The sequence below is a fragment of the Sorex araneus genome, chromosome 3 (genome assembly GCF_027595985.1).
Source record: "Sorex araneus isolate mSorAra2 chromosome 3, mSorAra2.pri, whole genome shotgun sequence".
Taxonomy (NCBI): domain Eukaryota; kingdom Metazoa; phylum Chordata; class Mammalia; order Eulipotyphla; family Soricidae; genus Sorex; species Sorex araneus.
The window spans coordinates 119,959,797-119,986,843 of NC_073304.1; the positions used below are offsets into that span (position 1 = coordinate 119,959,797).

At 55.1% G+C, this 27,047-nt stretch overlaps 2 protein-coding genes across 5 annotated transcripts in view; one reads left to right on the forward strand and one right to left on the reverse strand.

The window, feature by feature from the left end:
• The first annotated feature begins 1,152 nt into the window (after positions 1–1,152).
• Positions 1,153–6,698, forward strand: PCBD1 (pterin-4 alpha-carbinolamine dehydratase 1). The gene is made up of 4 exons (XM_055130809.1): positions 1,153–1,306; positions 4,871–5,002; positions 5,639–5,719; positions 6,343–6,698. Exons 1-4 carry the CDS (start codon positions 1,304–1,306, stop codon positions 6,439–6,441), a joined length of 315 nt encoding a protein of 104 aa, XP_054986784.1. The 5' UTR covers positions 1,153–1,303; the 3' UTR covers positions 6,442–6,698.
• A 134-nt stretch (positions 6,699–6,832) lies between these two features.
• SGPL1 (sphingosine-1-phosphate lyase 1) overlaps positions 6,833–27,047 on the reverse strand; it is a 65,881-nt gene continuing 45,666 nt past the window's right edge. For all 4 annotated transcript variants that reach the window (XM_055130808.1, XM_055130805.1, XM_055130806.1 and 1 more), the window contains 8 exons: positions 19,432–19,520; positions 17,769–17,874; positions 16,252–16,350; positions 15,536–15,685; positions 13,976–14,214; positions 12,936–13,082; positions 11,191–11,311; positions 6,833–10,713 (listed from right to left, as the gene is read on the reverse strand). In XM_055130808.1, the coding sequence (XP_054986783.1) occupies positions 10,573–10,713; positions 11,191–11,311; positions 12,936–13,082; positions 13,976–14,214; positions 15,536–15,685; positions 16,252–16,350; positions 17,769–17,874; positions 19,432–19,520 (1,092 nt within the window). In that variant the 3' untranslated portion in view covers positions 6,833–10,572. The remainder of the gene's footprint in view (positions 10,714–11,190; positions 11,312–12,935; positions 13,083–13,975; positions 14,215–15,535; positions 15,686–16,251; positions 16,351–17,768; positions 17,875–19,431; positions 19,521–27,047) is intronic.

Below are 27,047 nucleotides of genomic sequence, written 5' to 3' on the forward strand. Positions count from 1 at the left end.
CCACCCAAGTGGCCATCAAGTGAATGGACATACAATTGACCTGGCCAGACCACGCCATGCTGCCAACCGGACCTCATCACAAAGTCAAGGTGGGAAGTACTGACATATGCAAGAGTCACTTAAGGGTCACAATCACTGGGGGCAGGAGAGGTAGTACAGTGGCGGGGGCGGGGGGGCACTGACCACCTTGCATGTGGCCAACCCAGGGTTCGATTGTCAGCACCCCATGTGATCCACTGAGCCCCACCAGGAGTGATCCCTGAGTTCAGAGCCAGGAGCAAGCCTGAGCACTGCTGGGTGCCCACACAAACATGCCCTTGGCCCTAAACAAATTAATGGTCCATAAAAAACTGAAACAAGGGGCTAGAGTGATAGCACACCGGGTAGGGTGTTTGCCTTGCACCCGGCCGACCCGGGTTCGATTCCCAGCATCCCATATGGTCCCCTGAGCACCGCCAGGGGTAATTCCTGAGTGCAGAGCCAGGAGTGAGCCCTGTGCATCGCCAGGTGTGACCCACCAAGAAAAAAAATTGAAACAAAACGTTTTGGGGGCCAGAGTGATGATACAGTGGGTAGAGCACTTGCCTAGCAGCCAACCCTTGACCCCTAGTACCCCACATACTGCCCCAAGCCTGTCAGGAGTGATCCCTGAGCACAGAGCCAGGAGTAAGACCTGATGAGCATTGCCAGGTGTGGCCAAAACAAAATAAAACTCACGATCACTTAAGCCTGTGATGTGCTGAGTGAAATAAGACAGACACAAAAAGAACATACACTGCACGATTTTCATTAATACCAAATACTGGAAAACGCAACTTCATCTGTAGCACCAGGAGGGAAATACAGTGCCAGGGAGGAGGGGGGGGGAACGTTAAGAGGTGACCAATAGGTGGGCGACCTTGATCGGGATTTGCTTGCACGGGAGCAGAGCGATGGCAAAACGCACCGGACACTTAAAAAAATAAAATGTGTGCGTTTAATTAACGGTTACTAGGTTTGTTTATAAGGGCCGTCAGCGCCCGGCGTCACAGAGTTGCTAAGTTGGCCCAGCGTGATCCAAACCGACCCAGGCGCCGAAGTCCGCCTTGGGGGCCCACCCCGCGCCTGGCCGCTCCAGTTCCAGGGTCGCCGACTTGCAGGAAAGTGCTGGCAGGGAGCCGCGGCCACCCTGCTCAGCGGCCAGAGTTAATGATCAGCGGCGGCGGCCCCGCCCCGGGGCGGCCCGAGCGCTGCCCCGCCCGAGCGCTGCGCGGGGCCCTGGGAGCGCGCTCGGCCCGCGTCGCCACCTGCGCACTGCCCCGACATGGTGAGCGGGGTGGCCCGGGTGGGGGCGGGGAGGGCGCGGGGCCCGGGCGGGGGCTGGCTCTGCGCCCCCCGGGTTGGGGGGCTGGCTCTGCGCCCTGGGGGTGGGGAGGGCGCGAGGCCCGGGGGTGGGGGTGGCTCTGCGCCCCCTGGGTTGTGGGTCTGGCTCTGCGTTCCCGGGTTGGGGGGCTGGCTCTACGCCCTGGGGGTGGGGAGGGCGCGGGGCCCGGGCGGGGGCTGGCTCTGCGCCCCCCGGGTTGGGGGGCTGGCTCTACGCCCTGGGGGTGGGGAGGGCGCGAGGCCCGGGGGTGGGGGTGGCTCTGCGCCCCCTGGGTTGTGGGTCTGGCTCTGCGTCCCGGGGGTGGGGGGTCTGGCTCTGCGTCCCGGGGGTGGGGGGTCTGGCCCTGCGTCCCGGGGGGTGGGGGGTCTGAGTCTGCTTCCCCGGGCTAGGGACTGGCTCTGCTTCCCCGAGGTGGGGAGGGCGCGGGGCGGCTCTGCACCCCGACCCCCGCTTGTTGCTGCAGGGCAGCGGAGCCGGGGGGCCTGCCGCGGGCGGTGGGAGGCCCGAGCGTCGAGGGAGCCCAGGCCCGGCCCGCTCCCAGGCCGGACGCACCCCGTCTGCATTTGCGCGGGGCTCTGCGCGCTTCCTGCGTGCGCCCGGGCCACGCCGAGCTCCCCGCACCCTGCCGGGGCCCAGGAGGCTGCCCGGGCGCTGGATCCGAGGCGGGCGGCGGGCAGCGGGGTCGTTGCCCAGGGTCACCCTCCTGCTGGCCGAGCTTCCCCCCGCCCCGAGAGGGACTGGGGCGCTGCTCCCAGCTGCGCGGCTGGGGAGGCAGGAAAGGGCAGCGGGGACCTGCCCGAAGCTTAGAGGCAAGCGGCTGGGCGTGAGGTCACACCTGGCCAGTCCTGCGGGGCGGGGCGGGGCGGGGGGCGCCCCCAAACGTGCAGGCTGTGGGTAATCAATAACTCCTGTGCGCGCCCCCTGCTGGGCGCACCACTGATGACTAAGCAGCTGCCCACTCGGCTCTGGCCCCCAGTGTCCAAAGCACAGGTCGCCCTTCCCGCCCCCCCCCCCCCATGGTATTTGAGCTGATCCAGAAGGTTCTGGCTGCCTTGGGTGGGTGGGCGGGTGGAGGGGCTCTGGTGCCGAGGCTGACTCCTGCCTCCAGGTTGCCTGGATACAGGGCAGGCTGGTGATGGGCAGCTGAGAGAGGACAGCTCCCCTTCGCTAGCCTCCCACGGAGAGGAAGCAGACCCAGTCGCCTCAGGCCAGACAGTGCTGGTTTTAAGAAGGGAAAACTCGGGGGGCACTGCAGAGCTTTCCAGAATCACCCAGAACTGCCAGGGCTCTCCTTGTAGGACAGTGGGTGAGGGTGTCAGCCAAGTCCCCGGCTAGGGGACATACCCAGTGGTCAGGCCGGCACACCAAAGCAGAAGAGGCCCTGGCCCATGGGGCCTGTCCTGTGAAAAATAAAAATGCAGATGACAGGACTGAAAATAAAAAACCAGCACGAGATTAAGGCATTTGCCTTGCACCCGCGGCTGATCCAGGTTCCACCCCCAGTCCCCGCCCCGAGTGGTCCTGGAGTGCAGAGGCAGGAGCAAGCCGCTGAGCACTGCTGTGTGAGGCCCAGCCCGCTACTCACGCCCTCCCCCCAGGGCAGGTGTCTTTCCTTTACCCACAGACTGGAGCTTCCTACCCGCCTCTTGCTGCTCTGTGAAGCGTCTGTTCCCCTTCACCCTTCAGAACTGGTGCTTCTAGAGACAGGCTACCACTCGCTGGGCAGTGCTCAGAGCTTAATCCTGACTTGTTACTCAGGACCATATGGGGTGTGGGGGGCCGAACCCACGTGGGCCATGCGCGGGGCGAGCGCTCTGCCTGCTGTACTATCAGGCCCCTGTGGGCTAACTCTTTTTTGTGGGGTGCTTTTTGGGTCACACCCGGCGATGCTCAGGGGTCACTCCTGGCTCTGCACTCAGGAATCACCCCTGGCGGTGCTCGGGGGACCATATGGGATGCTGGGAATTGAACCCGGGTCGGCCGCATGCAAGGCAAATGCCCTACCCGCTGTGCTATCGCTCCCGCCCCATGTGGGCTGCCTCTTAAAAGCCTAGTTTATCCTCTCCCACACTCTCCTCAGATCCCATCATTTTCCTTCAGCACTCAAACATTCCCGTCCTGGGGTAGCTCAAACTCGGGGGTCTCAGTCCTGGGATCCCCAGGACCCTCCAGAGCACCTGCTTGCGCGCTGGGTCTTGCACACGTTCGGGCCCTCAGTTGTCATAGTTGAAACCACTCGGGGTTGGCCGAGGACCCTGTGCTCGGGTGGAAGCGTGCCAGTTGTGCGGCCCCGAGGGTACTTTATGTAATAGACAAAGAGGACGGAGACTCAGAACTTCCCGCTTGGGGGCTGGCCTCTGGGGACCAAGCTGGCCGAAGAGAAAGAAAGGGGGTATCTGGGAAGTCAGCGTGAGGGGAGCAGGATGAGGGTGAGCTGGGGGACAGTGCCGGGGGTTGTCAGCTGCAGGTGATAGAGAACTACCCAGAACATGGTTTAAGTGAGTGAAGTAGGTGGTGGCCCCGTGCGATGCCACTAGATGCCCCTGTGAGGTGGTGCTCCTTGAGGTGATGCCTACTGTTGCTGGTGCCCACTGTGAGGTGGTGTCCCCTTGAGAGGGTGCCCCCCGTGAGGTGGTACTTGCTGTGATGTGGTGCTAAGGTGGTGTCTCCTGTGAGGTGGCACCAACTGTGGGGGGGTTCCCACTATGAGGTGAGGTGATGCCTGCTGTGAAGTGATACTCCTGTGATTTGGTGCCCCATGAGGTGGTACCTGCTATGAGGGGGTGTCCCTGTAAAGCGGTGCCCCCTGTGAGTGGTGCCCGCTGTGAAGAGGTGCCTGCTGTGAAGTGATACCCATTGTGAGGTGGTACCACTGAGGCTGTGCCTACTGTGAGGGGCTTCCCACTGTGACGTGATGCGTACTGTGGGGGGTTCCCACTGTGAGGGGGTTCCCACCGAGGTGGTGCCCCCTGTGAGGTGGTGCCACGCTCTCAGTGACTGGGGTGGCCCTCTTTGTGCCCCAGACTTGTTTGCTCTTCATTCCTGCAGCACGTAGCGGCAGGGGGTGGCTGGCTGGAGCCGACTGTAATAGTGACGCTGGGCAGATGCCATGTACTTCCCCAGAGATCTGCACTGATACAGGCTCCTCTGGGCCGGTTCACTCTCCGAGTGGAAGACCTGGGTTTCTGAGGGGACCCTCAGGAAGGCTTTGGGCTCGGGGTGGAGAAGAGCATTTCCAGTCTGACTTGCATCAGACGCAGGGGTTTCTGAGTGCAGGCTGCACAAGGACCTAGCAGGGCCCGAGCCAGGGCACGCTGCCCCCCCTCCCCCCTCCACCCCCCTGCCCGGGCAGGTGCCACCCTCGGAGCCGCCAGTCCACTGCCCTTTGCCTGTGTCCCCAAGGCAGCCGGCAGGGCCTGGTGAAATTCTCCCGAAGGTCTGGGGCGCTCTCTTTGATCCTATAAAAAGGAATCGCTGTGGATCTGTTTGTTTTTCCCCTCCTCCCAGGCTGGCAAAGTGCACAGGTTAAGTGCTGAGGAGAGGGACCAACTGCTGCCCAACCTGAGGGCCGTGGGGTGGAATGAGCTGGAAGGCCGCGATGCCATCTTCAAGCAGTTCCATTTCAAAGACTTCAACAGGGTAAAACAACAGAGTGCGCAGAGGTTTCTGACGGGGCTGCTGGATCCCTCCGCCCACCCCCAGAACACATTCTCCCCCAGAAATCCTGCCAGCCCAGGGTCAGGCAGACCCTCAAAGGCCGAGCTTAGGCCTGGAGAATGGATGAGGGCCCCTGGGTGGTCTGCACGCAGAGCTCCCAGAGGGGAGGGTTCGGCTAGGCAGACTTCGAGGAGGGCGCCCAAGCTTGGCCGAGACAAAGAGGAAAGCCCCTGGTATGTTCACAGTGGCGGGGCTGTTCCTTCCTCCTCGGTCGGCCGAGCAGCTTCCCAGGCCTTCCCAGGCATTCCCAGGAAGCAATCCCTGAGCGAGCAAGGACTGCTGGTGCCCAGGCTGCCCACAGGACCAGCCCGGAGCCCCCTGGGGTGTGAGGTGGGGGGAGTCTCCTTGGACGGAACTGGCCCATCCGCCCGCATCCAACCGTCCACTGAGCGCCGGGAGCTGCCCGGGAACTGGCCCATCCGCCCGCATGGGACTGTCCACTGAGCGCTGGGAGCTGCCTGGGAACTGGCCCATCCGCCCGCACGGGACTGTCCACTGAGCACCGGGAGCCGCCCAGCCACCCCACAGAGCACTGACCAGAGCTCACTTCTCCCCCAGGCTTTCGGCTTCATGACGAGAGTGGCACTGCAGGCTGAGAAGCTGGACCACCATCCTGAATGGTTCAACGTGTACAACAAGGTGAGCAATGGGTGTGGGCACCAGGCTGGGCTGTGGGTCGAGAACTCACCGAGTATTTGTGAGAGAATGTGGCACTGCAGGGCATGGTCCTGGAGCCGCCACCCTGCCCCCCCCCCCCCGCTGCGGGGACTGAGCATAGCCGGAGGTAGCCCCAGGTCCTTGAGCACCGCTGGCGGTGCCCCAGGAGAGGAAAGGCAGGGCTGTTTAACTATTAATCATGGCTAAGTTGTACAGATTTCAGCTCCTCGGGAGGGGCTGGGGAGTGGAAAGGGGATGAGCTCATGAGCACGGCAATCCCCCCGAAGGCAGAGCAGACGGTTTGCTTAGTGGAGCGGAAGGGGCGCAACGCCTGCCGTGCGCAGGAGCCGAGCTGGCTTCTGCATGCGTGTCCCCGCCGGAAGAGGCCCCAGAAGGGCCACGAGACACGGCAGAGTGGCTGGCGCTCTGGGCCCGGCCCTCAGCTTGCTCCTGGGAGCGGGATGCTGTGTTTTCCTCGGGTCCCTGTTGTTTTGGGAGACACGGGAGAAGACAGTCTGTGAAAGCCCATCAGGAGCCTGCTGGACACGGGCCCAGCACCCAGGCCAGTCGCGCCACCTGCCAGCTGGAACCCGGTGTCGTTACAGGTGCACATCACGCTGAGCACCCACGAGTGTGCGGGCCTTTCAGAGCGAGACATCAACCTGGCCAGCTTCATCGAACAGGTGGCAGTGTCCATGGCGTAGCCGCCCACCCGTGTCCGTGGGCAAGGAGAGGAGCGGAGTGCCCCAGCCATCGGCTGGCCCTGCAGCCTGCGTAGGGGCGAGTTCGTGCTGCCCAGGGCCCAGACCTCTGCCCTGCCCTGCGCCCCTCACCTTGGGGACTGATTGGCATGAAGCCGGCCCCTCCCCTTCCGGGCTCCCTTGGTCTCTTACCCCCGAGACCAGGCTCCCAGGGCCCAGGTGACACACGTGTGGGGCTGCCAATAAAACTGCTCCCCCCAGCTGCAGAATGTTCTTGGTTACGTAGGTCAGACGCGCGGCAGACCCCTCCCCCCCACCACGCACTGGTGGAGGCACCGGGGCACGAAGGAGCTGCTCGGCAGCTGTGACTTCCCAGGGGGAAGCAACAGGGAACTAGGCAGGACAGGCTGCATTACTGCCAGCAACATGGAGAAGAAATGAGCCAAAGGGGCCCGAGAGAACATGGCGGGCTCTGGCCTCATCCTGAGCACTGAGCACCACCACCTACAGTCTGAGCACCGCCGGGGGTGAATCCTCAACATAGCCAAGAGGGAGGGAGGCAGGATAGATGGACGAACAGACGGAGGGAGGAAAGGAGATGGGAGAGAAGGCAGGGAGGAAGGGCGGGCTGCATCCAGCACTGTCACAGCCCCATCCCCCTGCACGAACTGGTCAAGTCAGAAGTGAAGGCAAAGGTGCTGGTAGGGAAGTAACAGACCGTCACTCGGGAGGACCGTAGGGCCCCTTCGCAGCCTTTCTGCTCCAAAGGATGAGCAGCACCTGTGTTGGCAAAGCTGACAGTCCACGCCAGCAGGGCTCAGAGGGTGATGCCCGATCTTTTCCACTTCTTTTGCTTTTGGTTTTTGGGTCCCACCTGGCGGTGCTCGGGGGTGGTTCCTCACCCTGCACTCAGGAATTATTCCTAGTGGATCTCAGGGGACCGTATGAAATGCTGGGATCAAAACCAGCTCAGATGTCCAAGGCAAGCGCCCGCCCCGTGAGCCTCTAAGTCCGCTTCGACCCAGTGGCTGCAGGTCCCGGCCCCAGAGCCACCAGGGCTGAGGTACAGACCGTGCCACATCATCTGCCTCCTCGCCAGGCTCAAAGGTTGCAAAGCGCCAACCCAGAAGGAGGTGCCTGCAAGTAGGACAAAGACACCAGCAACGCGTGCTTAGAAATAAATACATTTATTCTAAAATTAATGCAGGTAACTGAAAATTATACAAGCAGATATTGAGGGTAGATTATGAAAAAGAAATACAAGAAACAAGGAAGCAATTAAGACTCCAAGTCAAGGGAAAAAAAATCCTCCGAAACCCCTGACGTGTGTTTGCCCGACAGGCGTCATCAGTACCTCTGTTGGGACTGGGTGGGCGGCTCAGAGCAGCTCAGCAGAGAAGGCCCAGGTGCCCCCAGCCGCAGGGAGTGGGCAGAAGCCGCCCTGCCGGCCTGAGTCCATTTGGTCTCCCGGGGTCGGCATGGCAGGAAACCACTGCAGACGTGGCCATCGTCAGCCGGGTTCTGGGAGAGCTGAGGTGGCCTCAGGGCCACGCCGGGAAAGCTGGTTACCGAGAAACCCTCTGGGGAGAGTTCCCGCTTCCGGTGGCAATGGAGCAGCACGCCAAGCAGCTACGCGTACAAGGCTAATGCGAGGCTTCCATCAGCCCCCAGACCGAGCACAGGGTGCGAGGCCTGGGTGTGGCCGCCAGCCTGGAGGCCGCACCCCTGCATGATGAGGAGGACCACAAAGGGAGCTTGAGAGCTGCGTCCCACTCGCCTTAGGACTCGGGGCAGAGCAGGCCAAGAAAGCACCCGTGACTGGGACCTGCTACTCCAAGTAATGAGTGCTTTCCTGGGAGCACTACCCGGAAATCTCATCGAGATCTTTCCTTCCAGGGCCCCAGTACCCGCAGGGAAGTGCGACTGTCTCACCACCAGGGGGCGAGCCCTCACAGGCGGCTGTTCCAGGCCCCCCCTACCCTTATCTGGGATCTGCCTGAACACACATAGCAGACAACCATGATTAAGATTTGGGATATTTAATGACTTAATTGCTTTCAAAGAGATTATTGCTGCAGTTAGGAAGGGCGCACTGAGATGGGAAAGGGAGGGGGTTAAAGACGAAGAAGATTCACGAAGAGGCAAGTACCATTTCCAAGTATAAAACCAGTAATATTAAAAGTGGCTGGGCGGTGCCCGCACACGGCGACTCTAAGGCAGGCACGGCAGGTGGTTTCCGCAGGGGCCGGGGGACCTCTCCTCAGCAACAGGATAGGACCGGGCTGTCCCCCCACCCGCCAGACACGCTGATCTAAGGCACGCCAAAGGAGCTCACCGAGGGCCGTGAGCCCCGCAGCAGTGACCCCGACAGCCGGAGGGGCGCCCCGGGCACCGGGAGCCACAGCTCGCTCTGAAGGGCACGACGTGCTTCTCTGAGCAGCTGGCCAGTGCCGTGGTGCCTGCTGGGACGTCCTGGGCCCCGGGGGGGTGAGGCCTGCCCAGCACCGACACGGCTCCTCTTTCAGTAGGTGCCCACCAGGTGGACAACTGGCCCAGCCAGTCACAGTTCCGTGTCAGTACAGTGCTAAGGAGCCGGGGGGAGGGGGGGGGGAGAGGAGTGGGGTCCGGCCACATTGGCTCTGCTGGCCAGCGTTCTGGGGCTGGGAAGGGGGGCAGGCAGCGGCCAAAGGACACCAGCCTGAAGAGGCCAGTGACCGGGAGTCCCTGAGAAGGATAATGGAACAGAGGAACATTTCTCCTTATCCTAAGTACTCCCTTACCCACGTGAGAACGTCACAGACGGGGGTCCCGGGTCAGGGCAGGCCCCACACTGTGTATTGCTGAGGAAAAGGCACACAGTAGGTCACCCTCGGAGATGGGCAGGGGTCCACCGAGGTCAGGGCCCGCGGGAGAGAAGGCAGGCAGGAAGCGGGCACAGGGCGTGGCCCGGGCACAGGGCGTGGCCCTGGCCCTGCGCCACCCTGAGCGACTATTCCCTTGACAGCTCGAGGTGGCAGACACACGCTCGTTTTCCCGTTCCAAAGCAACTCTCCCCTCCGAGCCCGGGCTCGAAGCGTCCAGTACCAGAGGCTCAACTGCCATTGTACCATGGGGAGCCGAGTCGAGGGAAGAGTCGGGAGCACTGGCAGGGGGAGGAGACTGCCTCTGCCTGGAGTTCTCACGCCTGTCGCACCCGCCGGGGGGCGAGGCAGCTCCCGGTCAAGCACACACACTCTCAGAATGATTATTCTCATAATGACGGTGCGAAGGGGAAGGAGAGCCCCCTCCCCCCGCCCCCACAGCTCCAGGGGCAGAGACGCAACCTGGCGTTCTCTCTACGTGTCATGGAGAGACATGTGGACGAGTCTGGGCTTCCCAACATCACCGGCCCCAAGGCAGGCCCGAGTCCCTTGGAAACCGCCATCTCTTCCTAGTCCACAAGACAGGAACAAAGCACGGCAAACATCATCTCAACGAAGACCTCCAGATACGGCAGTGGCCAAGTGTCACATGGGACTAGAAGCGCAGCAGCAGGGCAAGAACTGCCCCCGGCCCTGCCTCGGAGGAGAGAGGTCAGCAAGACCACGCAGACTGCGCGGCAGGGCAGCCGGTCTGTGCTCCGGGAGGGGCCTATCAGAGGGAATAACAGTGCCGGTATCGGAGACAACTAACCAGCCTGAGAAAAACAAAGAGGAGAAAAGGCCCCCGAGCTCTGGGTAGGGCTAACACCCACCTGGGAAGACACGGCACCCAACACGCTCCTCACCTGACTAGCCAAGTCTGAAATAAGGAAGAAAATCTGTCTCATCCACCGTACTCCGGCTTCCCAAAGAAATCAAGACAGCCCAGAGCTGTCCACACAGTGATTAAGTGAAGCTGAAAGCTAGAGGAGGTTAGAGAGGGGTCTGGTCAAAATCATTCCAGGGGCAACGCTCACGGGAAGGGCAGAACCATTATGAAATAGGACCCTTCGGGGCATTCACATTCAAACCCACGAAAGGAGGAGGAAGAAGAGGAAGAATCCTGAGCATCGAGCGGTCTCGTGATCTCACTTCTTGTGCTCGGTGGGGCAACACCGGATGTCGGAACTGTGTGGCTTGGTCGACACCCCAGAACCTTCGAGAGGCTCCAGGCTCAGCGGGGTTTGGGAGAACCATTCATCTGGCTGCCCTGGGTCACAGTGTCTGTGCTGAAAAGGCTGTCCAGGAAGACCGAGGACAATTCTGCCACCAGGTTCCTGTCGACGACTGTCTGGGCCATGCCGTAGATCGCGCCCTGCAAAGGCAGCCGAGGAAACGTTGTTTCATGAGGAGGAGAGGAACAGAGAGAAAGCCAGTATCCTACACGCCCTTCTCTCCCGGCCTCCTTCTACCCCAAGTACCAATCTACTTATGAGAAAAACAGCCCGCAAAGTAAATTTTTTTCTAAGTACTGGCTTTTACTATAGAATTTTTTGGTAGAAAATTCTTGGGGGAAAAAGTGGCGGAAAAGCACACTCGCTTCCTTTCCTTTTCAGATGGCCAGTACCCCCACATCCCTTTGCACGTGACGCTTTCAAACGTATCAGGTGCTTCATGATAGTCCTCCTCTGAAATGAAAACAACCTGGGAATGGGTGAGGCAGAGGCCACCAGCGCCAAGGGAGAAAGAGGTTTGCGACTGACGAGCAGAGACAGGGAGAGACGTGAGGCTAAGCCCTGGAACGACACCCACCTCCCCACCGGCAGCGAGAGAAGAACCCAAGGGTGCCTACCATTCCTGTGGTCTTCGCTTTCGGGTTCTTCATGATCTGAGTGACGGATTCCCGGACGTCCTTCAGGAACTGGATGGCAACTCGCTTCCTGGTGTGCACCAAGGTGACGCAGAAATGGATGCTGTGGGAGGGGACAGACAGATGGACGCTGGACTGGGAACGGTGTTCCCAAATAAAGCCCCCCACAGCCAGGAAGGCCTGGCATTGCTATGTGCTGGTCCAGGCGAGGGCAGCAGGCCAGGGGTTGCTAGCCCTGGGGGTCAGCAGATCAAATGCGTGACTTGGTGGAGTCAGGGCGCATGAGGCTTCCGATGGTGGAGGGGATGAATCCTGCTGACTGCGAGAGCCCGCCACGAGTAAATCAGTTATACAGTTGGGGGTGGGGGGGGGGCGGGGGGACGGGGGGGTATACTGGGTTTTTTGGTGGTGGAATATAGCCATAGCCATAGCCCCACGCCCGGCCGAGAAGAGGAAATATCCCTCTTTCCCGGTTGTTTCCCATTTTCAAGGAGAAACGCGGCATGGCGTCCACCATATTATAAGGCGCGGGAAGGGGGATGAGAAAAAAAAATAGGGAAAATGAAAAAAAAAAGTTATGGGGGCTGGAGCACAGCGGGTAGGGCGTTTGCCTTGCACTCGACTGACCCGGGTTCGAGTCCCAGCATCCCATATGGTCCCCCAAGCACCGCCAGGAGTAATTCCTGAGTGCAGAGCCAGGAGGAACCCCTGTGCATCGCTGGGTGTGACCCAAAAAAGCAAAAAAAAAAAAGAGTTATGTACTTGGAGCAGTGGGACTACATATCTTTTCATTATGAACAATGGAAAACTAATTATCAAATAGTTCCTTGGTAGTAGGGCTGTCTTTCTTGGGGGGAAACTCCAACAACAATAGTGAGTTTTGTGTTGAAATATGGAACGTAATCAAGGTAAAGAGAAAATGAAGTGAAATTCATCAGTTACGCAGTTGGGGATGGGGGGGCCGGGAGGTATGCTGGGGTTTTTGTTGGTGGAATATGGGCACTGGTGAAGGGATGGGTGTTTGAATATTGTATAACTGAGACATAAGCCTGAGAACTTTGTAACTTTCCACATGGTGATTCAATAAAATTAAAAAAAAAAAAAAAAACTGCCCCAAATAGTCCTGCAGCTGAGTGGCCACTGGTAGGGATGATTTTATCCTGGGGACAGGAGCCTTTTGGGTGAGATTGAGAAGGGCTTCAAGGGCCCAGAGATCTAACATCCCTTGGAGGGAGAAAGGGGTCCAGAGGGATGGCGGAGAGGCAAAGGCGGTGTCCAGATGGGACAGGTAATGCCCCCATACAGGCAAGGACCAGGAGACCTGGAGGCAGTGCTAAAGGGTATCACAGAAGGCGAAACCAAAAAAACCTAAGTGAGACAGGCAGACAACAGCGGCCTGAGTGATAGAGATTCTCTGCAGATGTCTGTTTCGGGTTTGGGTCCAGGGATGCAATGTTGAGCTGACTTTTTTTTCAGGTACTAAGTCGATTTCTAGGAGCAATGGAGGGTTGTGGGCGGGATGACGGGTGCGCAGAGCCATGAGCAGTGGGGCGGGGGGAGATGTCTCTCAGGACGGGCCACGGGCCTCAAAAAGACAGTCACCTGACACGGCGAGTTTCAGGACAGCAATCCTCCAGGGACCAGAGCCGCCCACAGAGTTGACCTTTGCTACCGGAAGTTCTCTGACAGCCGTGAGAGCAAGGCAGGGCAGGCGTCCTCGGGCTTACCTGGGCGGGAACTGCAGCTGGTTCAGGTTCCAGCCCTTGGCAGTCATCAGGTTAGAGAGTCGGAAGATGTCGAAGTCCCGGGAGCCCAGGGCGATGACGGACACCTGGGGGTTCCCCACCACGAAGATGCCTTTGATGGTTTCCAGTCTTGAACCAGAAAAAAAAAAATGAGAGGGAACAAGGGAATTTAGCCACACATACGCTATGCCTCCATTCACCTCTCCAAGCACCCAACCCTCCTCCCTTGGGACCAAGCCGAAGGGGCGGGGAGGCAGGGGCTAGACGCTCATCTTCTCAGAGGAGGCGGCTGGACACAAAGGCTCACAGGCCCGGATCCCACCAGACCCCGATCAGGAACAGAATCCCCGGCTGTGGCCCCTGCACTCAGACAGGCCTCAGGGCCATGTGAGGCACCAGAGGTGACTTCTGAGCATGCCGAGTAAAGGTCCTTCACCTCTGCAGTTTCAGAAAGTCCTGTCTGTCAGCCCTAACGCCAGGCAGTAGTGATCCACGAACATACGCCAGGGCAGCGCTAGTTCTAGCTCTACACTAATCCTCAATCTCAATCTCAATCTCCCCCCACCCCCTGCCAATTCCTTCTTCCCCGTATCTTCTCTCTTACTCCAGTAGCTCTGAGCCTTCTCTGCCAGCAGCCTCAGGATCCACTCCCCAGAAATGCTGGGGTCTCCCAGCCTCGGGTACTGAGACCGTCTCTCAGAGTGGGGAGCAGCACCCTGCATTTTAAGCAGCCGAGCTGGTTAGGGTGCATGCCCCAGCCCGGGAACCACTGTGTCAACCACCTCACGAGGTGACACCAGCTCTGATAGGGCAGGGCTGCCGGTAGTTACAGATCCCTGGGAGATAAGGACTCGGCCAGAGCCCAGCCGGGGCCTGGCGGGGCAAGGGAGGTCACGCTCCGAAGCTGCCGCCTGCCCTACACCCTGGGCTCTCGGGGACAACCGGGCGGTCTGGCCAGGCGGGCACTTTGCACCTAGAGGCAGATGGAGCAGATGAAGCAGAACCCCGCCTTCCGCACATACTCGGACTTGAGGAAGCGAGTGGTTTTGATGATCTGTTTGGTGGCTTCCACATAGCCGCTCTCACCGAAGTACATCAGGGTGGCCCAGCAGGCTGCGCTGATGCCGCCCGGCCGCGAGCCCGCGATGGTGGGGGAGGCATAGATGCCGCCCTGCCAGTCCGTGGCAATGAAGAACTGGTAGTTCCTGTACTTCTTCTCACTGTACAGCACCACCGACGAGCCCTTGGGGGCATAGCCATACTGAGGGGAGAAGCAACGGGGTCAGCACGCGCCCCGCCTCGGGCCCTTCCCACTCCCGGCGCCCTCCCCTCTCCCAGGAGGGTCAGACAGAGCGCCCTGCACACCAACCTAAGCCACGGCTTGACGGCCTCTCGCTCAGGGCGAGGGAATCTGAGGCCCTGGGAGAAAACAGTGATTGTTCCCAGCTAACGGGTTTACTCCCCATGTTTTACTTCAGGAAATTCTCCAGGGCAGTATGTCAGGACAGAAGGGAAGATGATTTTCCACGGAAGCCAAGAAAGGCTGACTTCAAACAGTTACGGAACAACACAATCTGATTCCATCCCATATATTTATTTCTATTTTGCAATCTATATTGCTTAGCATTATCATATTACACTGCCTTTATTTATTTATATTATAGCACACTTCCTTTCCAAGAATATCACAGTGCTCAGAATCTAGAAGTGACTAAATCCAGCAATGTGGGGGCTGGGAGAAGCTGGAAGGGCCAGCGGCATCCTGCGTGCGCAAGGCCCGGCCTCTATCCCAGACACCACGTGGCCCCTGAACACCACTGGACGGGGCGTGGGTGAGTCCTGAGCCGGCCCCGAGCACTGAACATCAAAATCTGCATTCCTGGGAGTTAGTTCCACCCCAAGCCACACGGGGATGGGTAGGAGAGGGGCTGTGACAGCAGCCAGGCAGGTCACTCAGAGCTGGGCGGAGGGACTTGAGGACCCTCGAGTGTCAAGCACTCAGGGAGAGAATCATACTGGGCACACCCCCACTGCCTCTTCCGCATCTGAGGCAGAGTCTGTGGGAGGCCCTCCCTGATCCGGACTTGATCTCAGCTCTCCGGGGGGCTGGCACGGTCACTTCAAACATTATAGTCAAACAGAGCTTCCTTCCGTTTCCCAAAGGGCTTATTTATGAGCACACACCTGTCACTTAGGTGCTGTGTCCCTGGTGCATCCACACGGTCTCTGATCTGGAGGAATTCAATAGGAACCTCCCTCTGAAGCTTCAGGGAGCTTTACAGGCCACTGGAGAGGCCTATCACAGTTTCAGTCAGGGGAAATGGGATTCTCTGAGCCAGATGACGCAGAGAGAGCAGGCCCCTTTCCCTGGGGTTGGAACAATGATACATGGACAGGGTCCTTGCCCTGGACGTGGCCAACCTGACACAACCCCTAGTGTCCCAAACTCACCAGGAGTGAGCCCTCAGCACCACCAGGTGTGGCCCAACCCCTCCCCTACCCAAACCATACCTACACCCCTTTTCATTACTGTCTCGTCACCTGAAATGGTAGCCCTGGGGAGAACAGAAAGCCAGACTCACCTTGTGAGTATCAGCTGAAATGCTGGTCACCCCCTTCACCCGGAAGTCAAATGGCTGCTCCAATGGGTACCCTGCTTTCTCCATGAAGACGATGAGGAAGCCCCCCAAGCAAGCATCGACGTGAAGAGGTATTTTATATTTGACCGCCAGCTGGTTCCGAAACACAAAGACCACGAGAGAATGTCACTGACAGCCCCAGACCTACACTTTGAAAGATGGGAGCCGAAGGGTGGGTTCTGACCAGTGTCTGTGTCCCCCGTGTTCTAAAAAGCCCCTTTGGCATTCCTAACGAGGTCATCTCCCCAGTGCATTCAGCCTTGGTGGGACATGTTGAACTCGGTGTCTATGCTCAGTGCAGGGCTCCAGAGTCACTGCAAGACCGAGCTGGGCACAGCCCTGGGTGCCGAGAGCGAGAGCAGACGACGTGCTGCTGGGGAAGCTGTGCCGGGGAGAGGTGGGGTGCCGAGTGCCTCCCTCTCGAGCACACCCCGACCTCTCCACCGGGGTGGGAAGATCAGCTCTATTCCAGGATACGCCCTTTAAGCCTTTCCCTGCCTCGTCACCCCTTCGCCCCTTCCGACACGGCTGACCTCAAACCCCAGGGCTGCTGGCCGCTCTTCATCTGGGCGGTGCTCCGACCTCACTCCCGCCACTTCTCCCGGCGAGACCCCAGGTCAGACCCAACCCCCACGCCCAGCGGCCCGTCTCTCACCAACCTTGGCCACTTCGGGGACAGGGTCCATCACACCGTGAGGAAAGCCCGGGGTGGAGCAGACGAGCATGGCGGTGTTCTTGGAGATGGCTCTTCTCATGGCCTGGGGCGGGAGGGCCTAGGAGGTGAGAAGCCGCCCTGGGCAACTCCCTCCCCAGAAGACACACTGCACTATGCCCCCTCGCCCGTCGGTGTGGGGGGAGGCCTGTCTCCCCGAAGGCCAGAGGGATCCGGGCCAGGCAATATCTCAGAGATAACAAAAACAAAACCGGCAGCCAGAATCACAGTGCAGGAAACCGAGTAGGGCTACGGGGCAAAGAGCCCAAGGTGAGCGCCAGCCCCACCGCTGGCACCGAGGCTTGAGTGAGTGAGCGCGCGCTCGACTGAAGCTGGCAGCTCCTGGGAACTGCCCCCGGCTGTCAGAAGCTAGAAGGGGGTTCCGACGGGACTCTGGAAACGGGAAAGTTCTACACAAATGGCAGCATAAAAGTTACTCCTAAAAAAAATAGTATATTCTGTCCTTAAAAGGCAGAAGTTCTGCTCTCTGTGACATCGCTGGACCTGGCGGACATTTATCCTAAGTGAAGTGAAATGAAGTAAGTGGAGCCACTATACTAAGTGAAAATGGCCAGTACTCCAGGACCTCACTGTATCCATGAAATATCAAAGACTCAAACTCAGAGAAGCCCGGTCACTGCCAGGGGCAGGAGGGAGGGAGGGGGGAGATGCAGGTCAAAGGTACCGAGCTCTGGCTGTGGCAGGGACTAGTTCTGAAGAGCTACTGTCTCTCCACGTGTAACACTCAGGGAGGCCCCACTGCACACTCGGAGTCTGCTCAGAGAGCGGGAGAGTGGCCCAGGTATTCTGACAACAGGAGTGACCACATGATCACATGGGTGACGGACACACCCAGCAGGCACCGGTCACTGCACTGCAGAATAGATCTCTAAGTGTCAAGTTGAAGACTTAAAAGTACAGACAATTTTTGATTTCTCAACTATTCACTGATCAGCTAGTACCTCAATAAAGACAATGGGAAAAAAAAGTTTAGGGGCCCGTGAGACAGGACAATGAGCAACTCCGGAAGTGACCCCTGAGCACAGAGCTAGGAGTAAGCCCTGAATTCTGTCAGGTGTGGCCCAAAAGTGAAAATAAATACATTTTACAAATAAAGACAGTGCAGAGATCAGTGCTAGTGCCCATGAACGGGACAATTTACTTCTGGAAAGAATCACCAACACAATCGCTATGGTTCTAATTCAGACCAATCAAAAGGGCAAGTTAGTTCATGCCAAAGAAAAGGACAGTGCTGAGACGAAATCAGGTTTTTTAAGTCTCACATCAGGGACTAGACTGGGACGCAGGAATCTCTGCAGAGAGGGAAGCAGAGTCAAGGCTGATGGCTATGGTGTCAAGCAGCTCAGGTGCAGCTGCAGTGACACAGGGGAAACTAGTCACGGGGCACTTCCTGCTTTGCTCGGCCCACGGCAGACACCAGCCCGGTCCTTCACAGGGACTCACCCGGACATCCACCTCCATCATTTTGTTCAGCGGCACCCGTGTAATCTTCATCCCAAAATAATTGGCTGCTTTGTCGAACGCGGCGTGGGCACTTACGGGGGCCACTCTGGAGGACGGGGAAGAAGAAAACCGTGACGTTCAGCTCACACCGGGCTTACGAGCAACGGCGGCGAGTCTAAGCACCAGGAGTGAGCCTCTCAGTACTTTTCCACAAAGTTTTAGAGGCATTTCTTTCGTTATTATTTTTCAACCCCCCCAAACAGGCCAACTGATTTCTGACAGTGATCTTTTACCATTTGGAAAATGATTTGGATAGCAGGAAAAGCTCGAAACCAATCGAGGCCACTTAAACCCAGAGCAAAAATCAAAGCTGACAGGTGCCGCCGTGGGCAGGAACTGGGGTGAGCTCACGCCGGACAGGAGTGAGTGGCTGCCAGCGGCTGGACCGACAGGGGGTGGGCTGGGAGTCAGACTGTCTCTGTGACTCCCGTTCCCTCGAAACATGCCGGGCTACTGGGGCGGCAGAGGGAACACAGCCAGCAGCTCTCAAAGTGTCAGGGCCGTGTGAGAAACCAAAATTAAAATTCCCATTTCCCCAAGCAGGATGTCAAGCTATACTCGGAAGGAAACCTGGGGCAGGTTAAATATGCCCTCAAACTTCTCTCAATCTAAAATCTTAAATCTCTCAATTTCAACCTCCTCCCTTGAAGGGAGGAAACGCTCCACTACTAAATATTAAGCATCCAAGACTTATACCTGGAGAGAGATGGGACAGCAGAGTCCTTACTCACGGGCACTGTAGGAAAACCACTAACCTAAAATGAACACTATGAACACACTGCACAAAGCAAGGGGTTTGCGGGGGAATATGCAACCAAATACCAAAAATTAAGTCCATATGGTAGCAATTTGGTAATTCTCAAAAGGATTTTAAAAATTCTTTCAGGCTATGGGGCTGGAGAGATAGCACAGTGGGAGGGTGTTTGCCTTGGGCTCGTCCAGGTTCAATCCCCAGCATTCCAGAGGGTCCCCTGAGCCTGCCAGGGGTGATCCCTGAGTGTAGGGCAAGGAGTAACCCCTGAGCACTGCTCGTTATGGCCCCAAAACAAAACAGATAAAACAAATTTCCAGGTTAAAGATAAAATACCAGGGTTAGGCACTTGCCGTGCTTATAACTGACTTCCGTTTGATAACTGGAACCGCAGAGGGTCCCTGATTTCAGCCAGAAGTGACTCCTGAGCACTGCTGGATTTGGCCCAAATCCCCCAACCCCATCAAACACACACAAAGTAAGTTTTTCCTCCGAGAAATAGCCTTAACTTTCACTAACCAAGCAGAGAGCTGTCTTCTTTATGCTCGAGAGTGTTTATCGTAAATGAGAGAGTGTAAAGCTTTAGGCCTCTGTCATTTCTAGGAGGATTTCGCTCCGGAAGGATAGATCCTATATACGGGGGTCAATTTTAAGATGAGTTGGCAGACCCACTTCATTCATGCTGAATGAAGGGCTAAAAGCCAAGGGTAAAGGACAAAAGGATTAGACTGAAATCACCAGAGGGAGAGAAGCTCAATTGTTTTTTTTCATAGAAAATAGACACTGAAAGATAGATTTCCCATTCCATATCCAGAAAAGGGGTGGGGGAGAGAACCCACTCTGCCGACATACATTTCTGGAGTCTTGATCCCATTCGCCAAGGCCATGTCCCGATACGCTTTGCAAGCCATCAGGATGCTTTCGGTCCCTCCAGAGGTCACCTGGAACAGAGAAGAGAGGCTGTCTGTGGAGCAGTGGGGACAGCCATCTGCAGCGGGCACTTCCTGCCCGCTCCTGACAATGCCGGGGCCGACAGCGTAGTGTGTGGACCACACAGTGAGTGCTCGAGCCTTCCAGGGAGGAAACTGGGCTCTGCCGGCTAAGCCTGACCTTGGCTCAGGAGCGGAGCTAAAGGAAAGGATGAGGAGAAGTTCCGCTGTGTGGACACACGCATCTGCCAGACCCCGCTGGGCACAAGCCATACACAGTTCCAGAGTAATTGACTCAGTGGGACACGCACTGTTGAACATCAGCATTACTGACTTTGATTCACATTTTCAATAACTCCCGAGAATGTGAGATCACAATTCCAATAAACTATGCAATACAGTATTAAGATCGAGACATTCAGACACTCCCAAGCAAATAAACTTGTGCCTCTGAAGCAGCTGACTGTGTTTTGTATGGGGGCCATTTCCAGCTGTGCTCAGGGCTTACTCCTGGCTCTGCACTCAGGTACCACTCCTGGCGCTCAGGGAGCCGTACGGAGTGTCGGGGTTTAAAACAGGGTCAGCCATGTGCAAGGCAAGTGCCCTACCCACTGTACTATCTCTCCTGCCCCCGAAAAGGTTGAAATATTAAAGCAGAACCCCCTTCTAAGAAGTTTATCTTACCTAAGGGGAAAAAAATGAAACCCAACATTTTTAAATGAAGTAAAATGCCTTCCTAAAGTTAAGTCTAGCTCTCCAATATGGGCAAATTTGTTTAAGCATAGTTGGACAAAAAAAAAAAAAAGAGCAAGAGGTCATTTCATTCTGTTTCCCAGTGGACTACACTCTCATGAGGGTGAAGACTAATCTGTCTGTGGCAACACCTATTAGCTCAATTGAGATTTCTTTATGTTCTGGTTTAGTTTTGGGTTACACTTGGCAATGTTCAACAGTCAGGGCTATTCCTAGCTCAGTGCTCAGGAGTCAGCACTGGAGCGATTGGGGACCAGGCAGTGCCAGGGATCAAACCAGGTTTGGCCTCGTGGAAGGTCAATGCATATGCCCTGTACTATCTCTCCGGCCCCTTGATTAGCATTTCACAAAACGTCATTGTAAGCTCCGTAAATTACACATGACCGACACAGAACACAGGTGAGTCATACTTATCTATCTTTTGATAACACCTAATGAATTATTTCCAAATTAACAGGGCTAACAGCAGGCAGGAGAGGTAGTACAGACCTGGGGACGATCCCCCGCACCCTCTATGGTCCCTCAAGCACCCCCCGGACTGATTCCTGAGTGTGGAGTCAGCAGTAAGCCCTGAGCACAGCACTCTGTGGTCCAAAAATAAAAACACAAACAAACGTGAAACAGAGCCCTGAGCTAGATGGATATTTTCTTACACTGGTCATCTTTTGACTATTCATGCAGTATCTCAATGGCCTTTTCATTCTCTAGGTTAAGAAAGTTGAATCAGAAGACAGTGATTCACCTAATGTGAATACCCACTAACATTTATCAGTAAGAGGTTAAAAACTTCCTATTTTTAATACTTTCTATAGCTTATTAAGAGGTGGAATGAGGGGCTAGAGTGATAGCACAGTGGGTAGGGCATTTGTCTTGCACGCGGCCGACCTGGATTCGATTCCCAGCATCCCATATGGTCCCCCAGCACTGCCAGGGGTAATTCCTGAGTGCAGAGCCAGGAGTAACCCCTGAGCATCGCTAGGTGTGACCGAAAAAGCAAAGAGGTGGAATGAGGAGCTGGAGAGATGTGGTGTGGGTAGGGTGGGGAGGGCGCTTTGCCTTGCACGTGGCCTGTCCAGGTTTTAATCCCATGATCCCCTACGGTCCACTGAGCCATGCCATGAATGATCCCTGAGCGCAGAGCCAGGAGGAATCCCGGAGCATCACTAGCTGTGGCCAAGAAACAAAGCGAACAAATAAAAGAGACAGATGGAATGAGAAAGGGTGATTACAAAAATTTCAGTAAGTATTACCCACAACAGACATGCCACTGAACAAAATCCCAGCAGTTGGGAGTTCTGTGGGAGACTGGCTGAAATGCGTGAGTCACGCTTCGATTCAGGAAGTCTCTGTGAAACATGTGACCGTCACCTACAATTGAGACAGCAGGCTCGGGCACAAGAAACTGCTGTTGGGCTGTGCATTTCTTCGCTGGAAAACACAAGAGGCTCATGGCTGAGGTTAGCCCTGCAAACCAGGAGCACGTCCTGTGGCAAGTCTGAAAGCTCCGAATGTCACACGAAGAGCCCAGAAAGGACCGGGGGGGCACAAGTCTGCAACGCCTGCCCCAAGACCCAGCAATGACCTAAGCAAAAGCGATTTCTAAATCCCCAGTTACCCACTTCCTCTGTTCCACCTTTAGCCCAGTACATAGTTAACCAACACCATTATTTGTTGGGCAAATGCCACTGTGCTATCAACTGTAAAAGTAGGAACATCTAGATTCTCTTCCAGTTTTTATCTGACCCCCAAATGCTGAGCTGAAACTTACTGCTACGCTCCCCTTTCCCTACCGCCTGAACCCGAAGATGAACCTCAACTCAGTTGTTAATTGGCGTAAGAGGACCCTGGTCTCAATAGCCACTTGCTCTTTGAATCAACTACTTTCATTTATGAAAAATGAATTTTTCATTTATGAAAAATCTCCTACTATCTAAGAATTAGAAAACTAGCACAGAACATGAGCGGGGCATGTTGTTTAGGCCCAACAGCATCTCCACAGTGAACATTCTTCCACACCTAAGAATAAACTAATTTTTTTTGTGTGTGTGTGTGTGTGTATGACGTCACCTCTCAATCACCCTCACTCTCAGAGAGACAGAGAATGGGGCAAGAGCTATCTCCTCAGACAAGCCTTAGGGAACTGTATCCCCCCAGTCCCTAATATACAAAGGAAACCAAGATCATTCTGGAAGAGATGTGACTTAATTGGAGCAAATAAAAATAAATTATAAAAAAAAACCCAAAACTATGGTTGGCTTTATGGAGTGAGACAAAGACTACAAGGAGCTCACGGATGATTTCTTCCCTAATACCTGTGAGAGTGTGTGTGTGTGTGTATGTGGGGGGGGTGACAGTAGACAGTAAGAGCTTACCATAATCACCAAACAAGAAAAGAGGTCATCTAATACAATAAACCTTAAATATGGAGGCCCCCTCCAAAAGAAAAAAGAAAAAAATATATATATATACACATAGACATGTTTCTGAAGCCTAAAAGAGAGTGAAATACAGTTTCTGGCCCCCCTCTGACCCCTGGAAATGTCAGGCAGTGAGACAGCGCAGTGGCTAAAGTACTTGCCTCGAACACGGGGAGCCTGCATGGTTTTCCCTGCACCACATACAATCCCTGAGCCCAAAGCCAGGAGAGGGTCTTGAACTAAACCCAAAAGCAAACCAGACCCTGGAAAAGGTACCGGTGAATAAACAAAACATTCACATTCTTATTCCCCCGAATCTTCAGGAAAGCAAGCTGGGATGGGCTGGCTGGGGCGGGGGGGAGGGGGAGCGGCAGGGGGAGGGGGGTTCCTTCTCATCAGACTGGTGTGTGGTGGACACGGTGGCAACAGGAGAAACAGCGAATGGGAAGTCACCTGACCTGACCTTTCAGAGGAAAGACCGGGGGTACAAGACCAGGGTACGGGGCAGGTGACAACACAATCACAGGGAAGCACACTACTCCCTCCAAACAAGCAGAGGGAACTCTGGCTGGAAGCTTTGAACAAACTTCCAGGAGAAACCTAGATCTTCTAACATAGGGGAACAAAGCTGTAACTGAGCCCTGCTCTGACCAAATCTCCAGACGGGAGATCCACCACACGTAAGAACACAAATGATGGGGGTGTGGTGCCGCCAGCAGGCCAACCTGTAACTGTGGGGCGAGTGCACCAGCAGCCTGATGGTGCCTTCAGGCTTCCTGACACACGAAAATTGCTGCTGTGCCTTTGGCCGGACCCCAACAACTTGGGGCCAAGTTTACCAAGAAATTAAACGGCCAAAAAGTTAAGTATGTGGGAGCCACATCCACAAACCACCTCCAGCTCAGCTTTATAAACTCATTTATTGGCCTTATTTCAGAGACCCATAAATCTCAAAAGAGATCAAAAGACGCAGTTAGGGCTGGTGGCTTGGAGGTAAGCGGGAACCTGTGACTGAGATCTGTAAGCCCGATTGAATCGGGACTGGGCCTCATCCCCTCAAGACCCCAGTTTTCCAGAAGCATGGCAGTCATACCCACAAACTGCCCCCGGCGCCATGTAATCTCATCAATGGCCAAGATCCAGAGAGTATAAACTAAAGCTCCCAGAAAGAATGACACAGAATTCCCTGGACATTATATTCTATCCATAATAAGCAATACAAAACAAATCGTCTACTTTTTCGGCAGGCTTGAGTGGTGGTGGGATTGGTGTCAAAATACTGAATGTAACCAAAGTAGAGAGAGAGTATGAGGGAATTTTCTGCCACACAGGCAGGGGAAGGGTTGGAGGGGGAAGTGGGGGAGTGAATATTGGGGATTTTAGTGGTGGAAAATGTGCACTACTGAAGGGATGGATGTTTGATGATTGTATGACCGAAACTCAAACATGAAAGCTTTGTAACTATCTCACAGTGAATCAATAAAAAGGGGGAAAAATAATAAAATAAAAAAATAAACATTCTGAATTAAAAAAAAATGTAATGTGGAGTTCATGCCCAATTCAATCAGTTTAATCAACGGCTGAATAAATAGAAGTACTCCTACATTATAAAAATAAAAGGGGCTGGAGCGATAGCACAGCGGGTAGGGCGTTTGCCTTGCACGTGGCCGACCCAGGTTTGATTCCCAGCATCCTATATGGTCCCCTGAGCAACGCCAGGAGTAATTCCTGAGTGCAGAGCCAGGAGTAACACCTATGCATTGCCAGGTATGACCCAAAAACCAAAAAATAAATAAATAAATAAATTAAGAAAAAAAAATTTTTTTAAAAAAGAACACAAATGATGATCTAGAGTCACTTGGCTTAAAGATGAGCCAAAACAAACAAACAAAAAAAAACAGCATGGCAACTATGCATAGAATGTAACCGTCCCCCCAAGAAAAAATCACAGAATGTAAAAGAAATTCAATTCAGAAGTAATAGCCTAGAAGAAGGTCTCATAACTATTTCTCATTACAGGACAATGTATCTTTTTAAAACATATATGCTTTGGGTTTTATTTGTTTTTGGCCACACCTGGTGGTGCTCAGGGCTTACCCCCTGGTGGTACTCGGGACCTTGTGCAGCGCCAGGGATCAAACCAGGACTGGCTCCGTACAAGGCGGGCACTCCACCTGCTGTAGTATCTTTTCAATCCTTGGACTGTATCACAAGAGCAGGGATTCAGGGGCTGGAGAGAGACTGAGAAAGAGTTGGGAGTGGCCTGTGAGTGGGGCTCCCATACAATACAACAAAAAGAACAAGAATTCCAGAACACTGGAGCTGAACGTCTGGACGCCGAGACGAGCGCAGACTTCCAGTGAAGGGCAAAGCACATCAGGACAGTCCTGACCCCACCGGGGAAGAGCCAGCACCGACAGACTCTGCAGGCACTGACCCTAACAACCGAGGGGAAAAACGACAGGTGGCCATTGTGCACACACTTGGAATCCATCAGGCTCATCTCGGACAACTGGTAGGTGAGCAGAGAAGAATGACAAAGATCACAGAAATTCCACAAAATCGTATCTCTAAGGATGGCCCGAGGAGCCTCGGGAGAGCACAGGGGGCAGAATACTCAAGGGAAGGAGATTTTCAAATATGTGAAAATCTCTCACATGGCCAAATTACAACAGTAGCAACAACAGAACAATTCTTTTTTTGTACATCTGTTTCCCGCAATATAATAGATTCTATTCTTTGTGCAACCATCCCCCCTGAAATTGGAAAGATGATGAAATATTAGAACTTGGGGCTGGAGCAATAACACAGCAGGGAGGGCATTTTGTTGGACGAGGCTGACCTGGGTTAGATCACTGACATCCCATATGGTCCCCTGAGCACTGCCAGGAGTTATTCCTTAGTGCAGAGCCAGGAGTAACCCCTGAGCATCGCCAGGTGTGACACAAAAAGCCAAAAACCAAACAACTTATTTCTACCTTTACCACTGAGCTTACATAAGGAATACACTGAAGCTCCAAACAAAGCAAAGATAAAAAATTTTGCAAAATGGAGCCAGAGAGTGAGTGCTGGAACAAGCCTCACAGGGTGCTGACCTAAGTCCACTCCCGCGCTCCAGGTGGGGCACCCAGAGCTGCAAGGGAAAACCCCAGCCCACCCCTGTAATTATCTCTCAGCTCCACTAATGAACTCACCTTCATCTTTCATCTCCCGACCACTTGCCCAGACTTCTCTGCATCTGCGAACAGCTACGCCTTTCTAACAGCTGTCCTCATCATTACGCCTTCACAACCTGCTTATATTTCCTACTCTCAAAGACCAGTTAGACGGCCCTAGCCCTTGCCCCCCTACAGTCCTTAACCTCTGCTGCACTTTCTCTTTCTGGGTATTTCATCCTAGTTGATTTGTCTTGTTCCACAAATCTTAGAACCATGTCAGTATTTTACGTGGTTAAACCAAGGCTCCTTGGACAAATGACTAATTTGGGGTGAGGGAGAGAGCCGGAGAGGCCAGAGGGCAGGCTGGCACTGGCAGGCACCAGGTCCTGAATCCCCGGCATGGCACGCCTCCCTGAGCACTGGCCCCGCAGCTCTGGCATCCCAGCACCAGAGTTTCAGCACCAACTGCAGGCTCGCGTGTCCAGGAGTATGGCCCCTGCCCCATCCCCTGAAGCCCCCTGAGCATGTTCGGGAGGTCTCCCACCAAAATGAATTAAAAGGTAGTTTCCTCCTCCACATCACAAATAAGGGAAAGGAGAGAAAGATTTCAGAGATCCCCCGAGTCACGCAAAAAGACTCAGGAGCCAAAATAAATGTTTCCATTAGGCAAAAAGCAGGGCCATCTGAGCATCAATCTGAGTGGCACCATACGGAACTTGAGCACACAGTAATCTACAAACTACCTGCCCTCCAAAGAGACAACGATTTCCCATTTTTAGCTTCATAATGCAGCTACGATTAGATGTTCATGCCCATAAACATGGTTTTCTAGGCTCTAACTTGAGCAGCATTTCCGAGTTATAAGGCACCACTGTCTCCAACGATGAGGCGACCTGCCTTGCAGCTGCTAAGAGTCACGGAGACCCTGAAGGCCTGAGCGAAATCCTGTGTGCTGAGAATCAACCTTCTTCTCCCTTCGAAATCACCCTTTCATCGAAATACCAAGGGAACCCATGGCGAGGTTACAGGTTACACCCCTGCTCCATTTTCAACAGTTTTGAAATTCTTTTGGAAAACGTATGTGGACTAATGGTTTTGTTAACGAGTGTACATGGTGCCAACATCACAGTAACAATTCATGGGGGGGTGAGGGGCGGTGGAAGTAACCATTCGGTGATTCCTTTCCATGGACACTTTGATCAATCTGCTGA

Bases quoted from the DNA above. Each gene is read 5' to 3' on its own strand.
- PCBD1 (XM_055130809.1), top strand. The intron at 5,003-5,638 runs GTAAAACAACAG...CTTCTCCCCCAG, and splicing joins ATTTCAAAGACTTCAACAGG to GCTTTCGGCTTCATGACGAG. The intron at 5,720-6,342 runs GTGAGCAATGGG...GTGTCGTTACAG, and splicing joins GGTTCAACGTGTACAACAAG to GTGCACATCACGCTGAGCAC.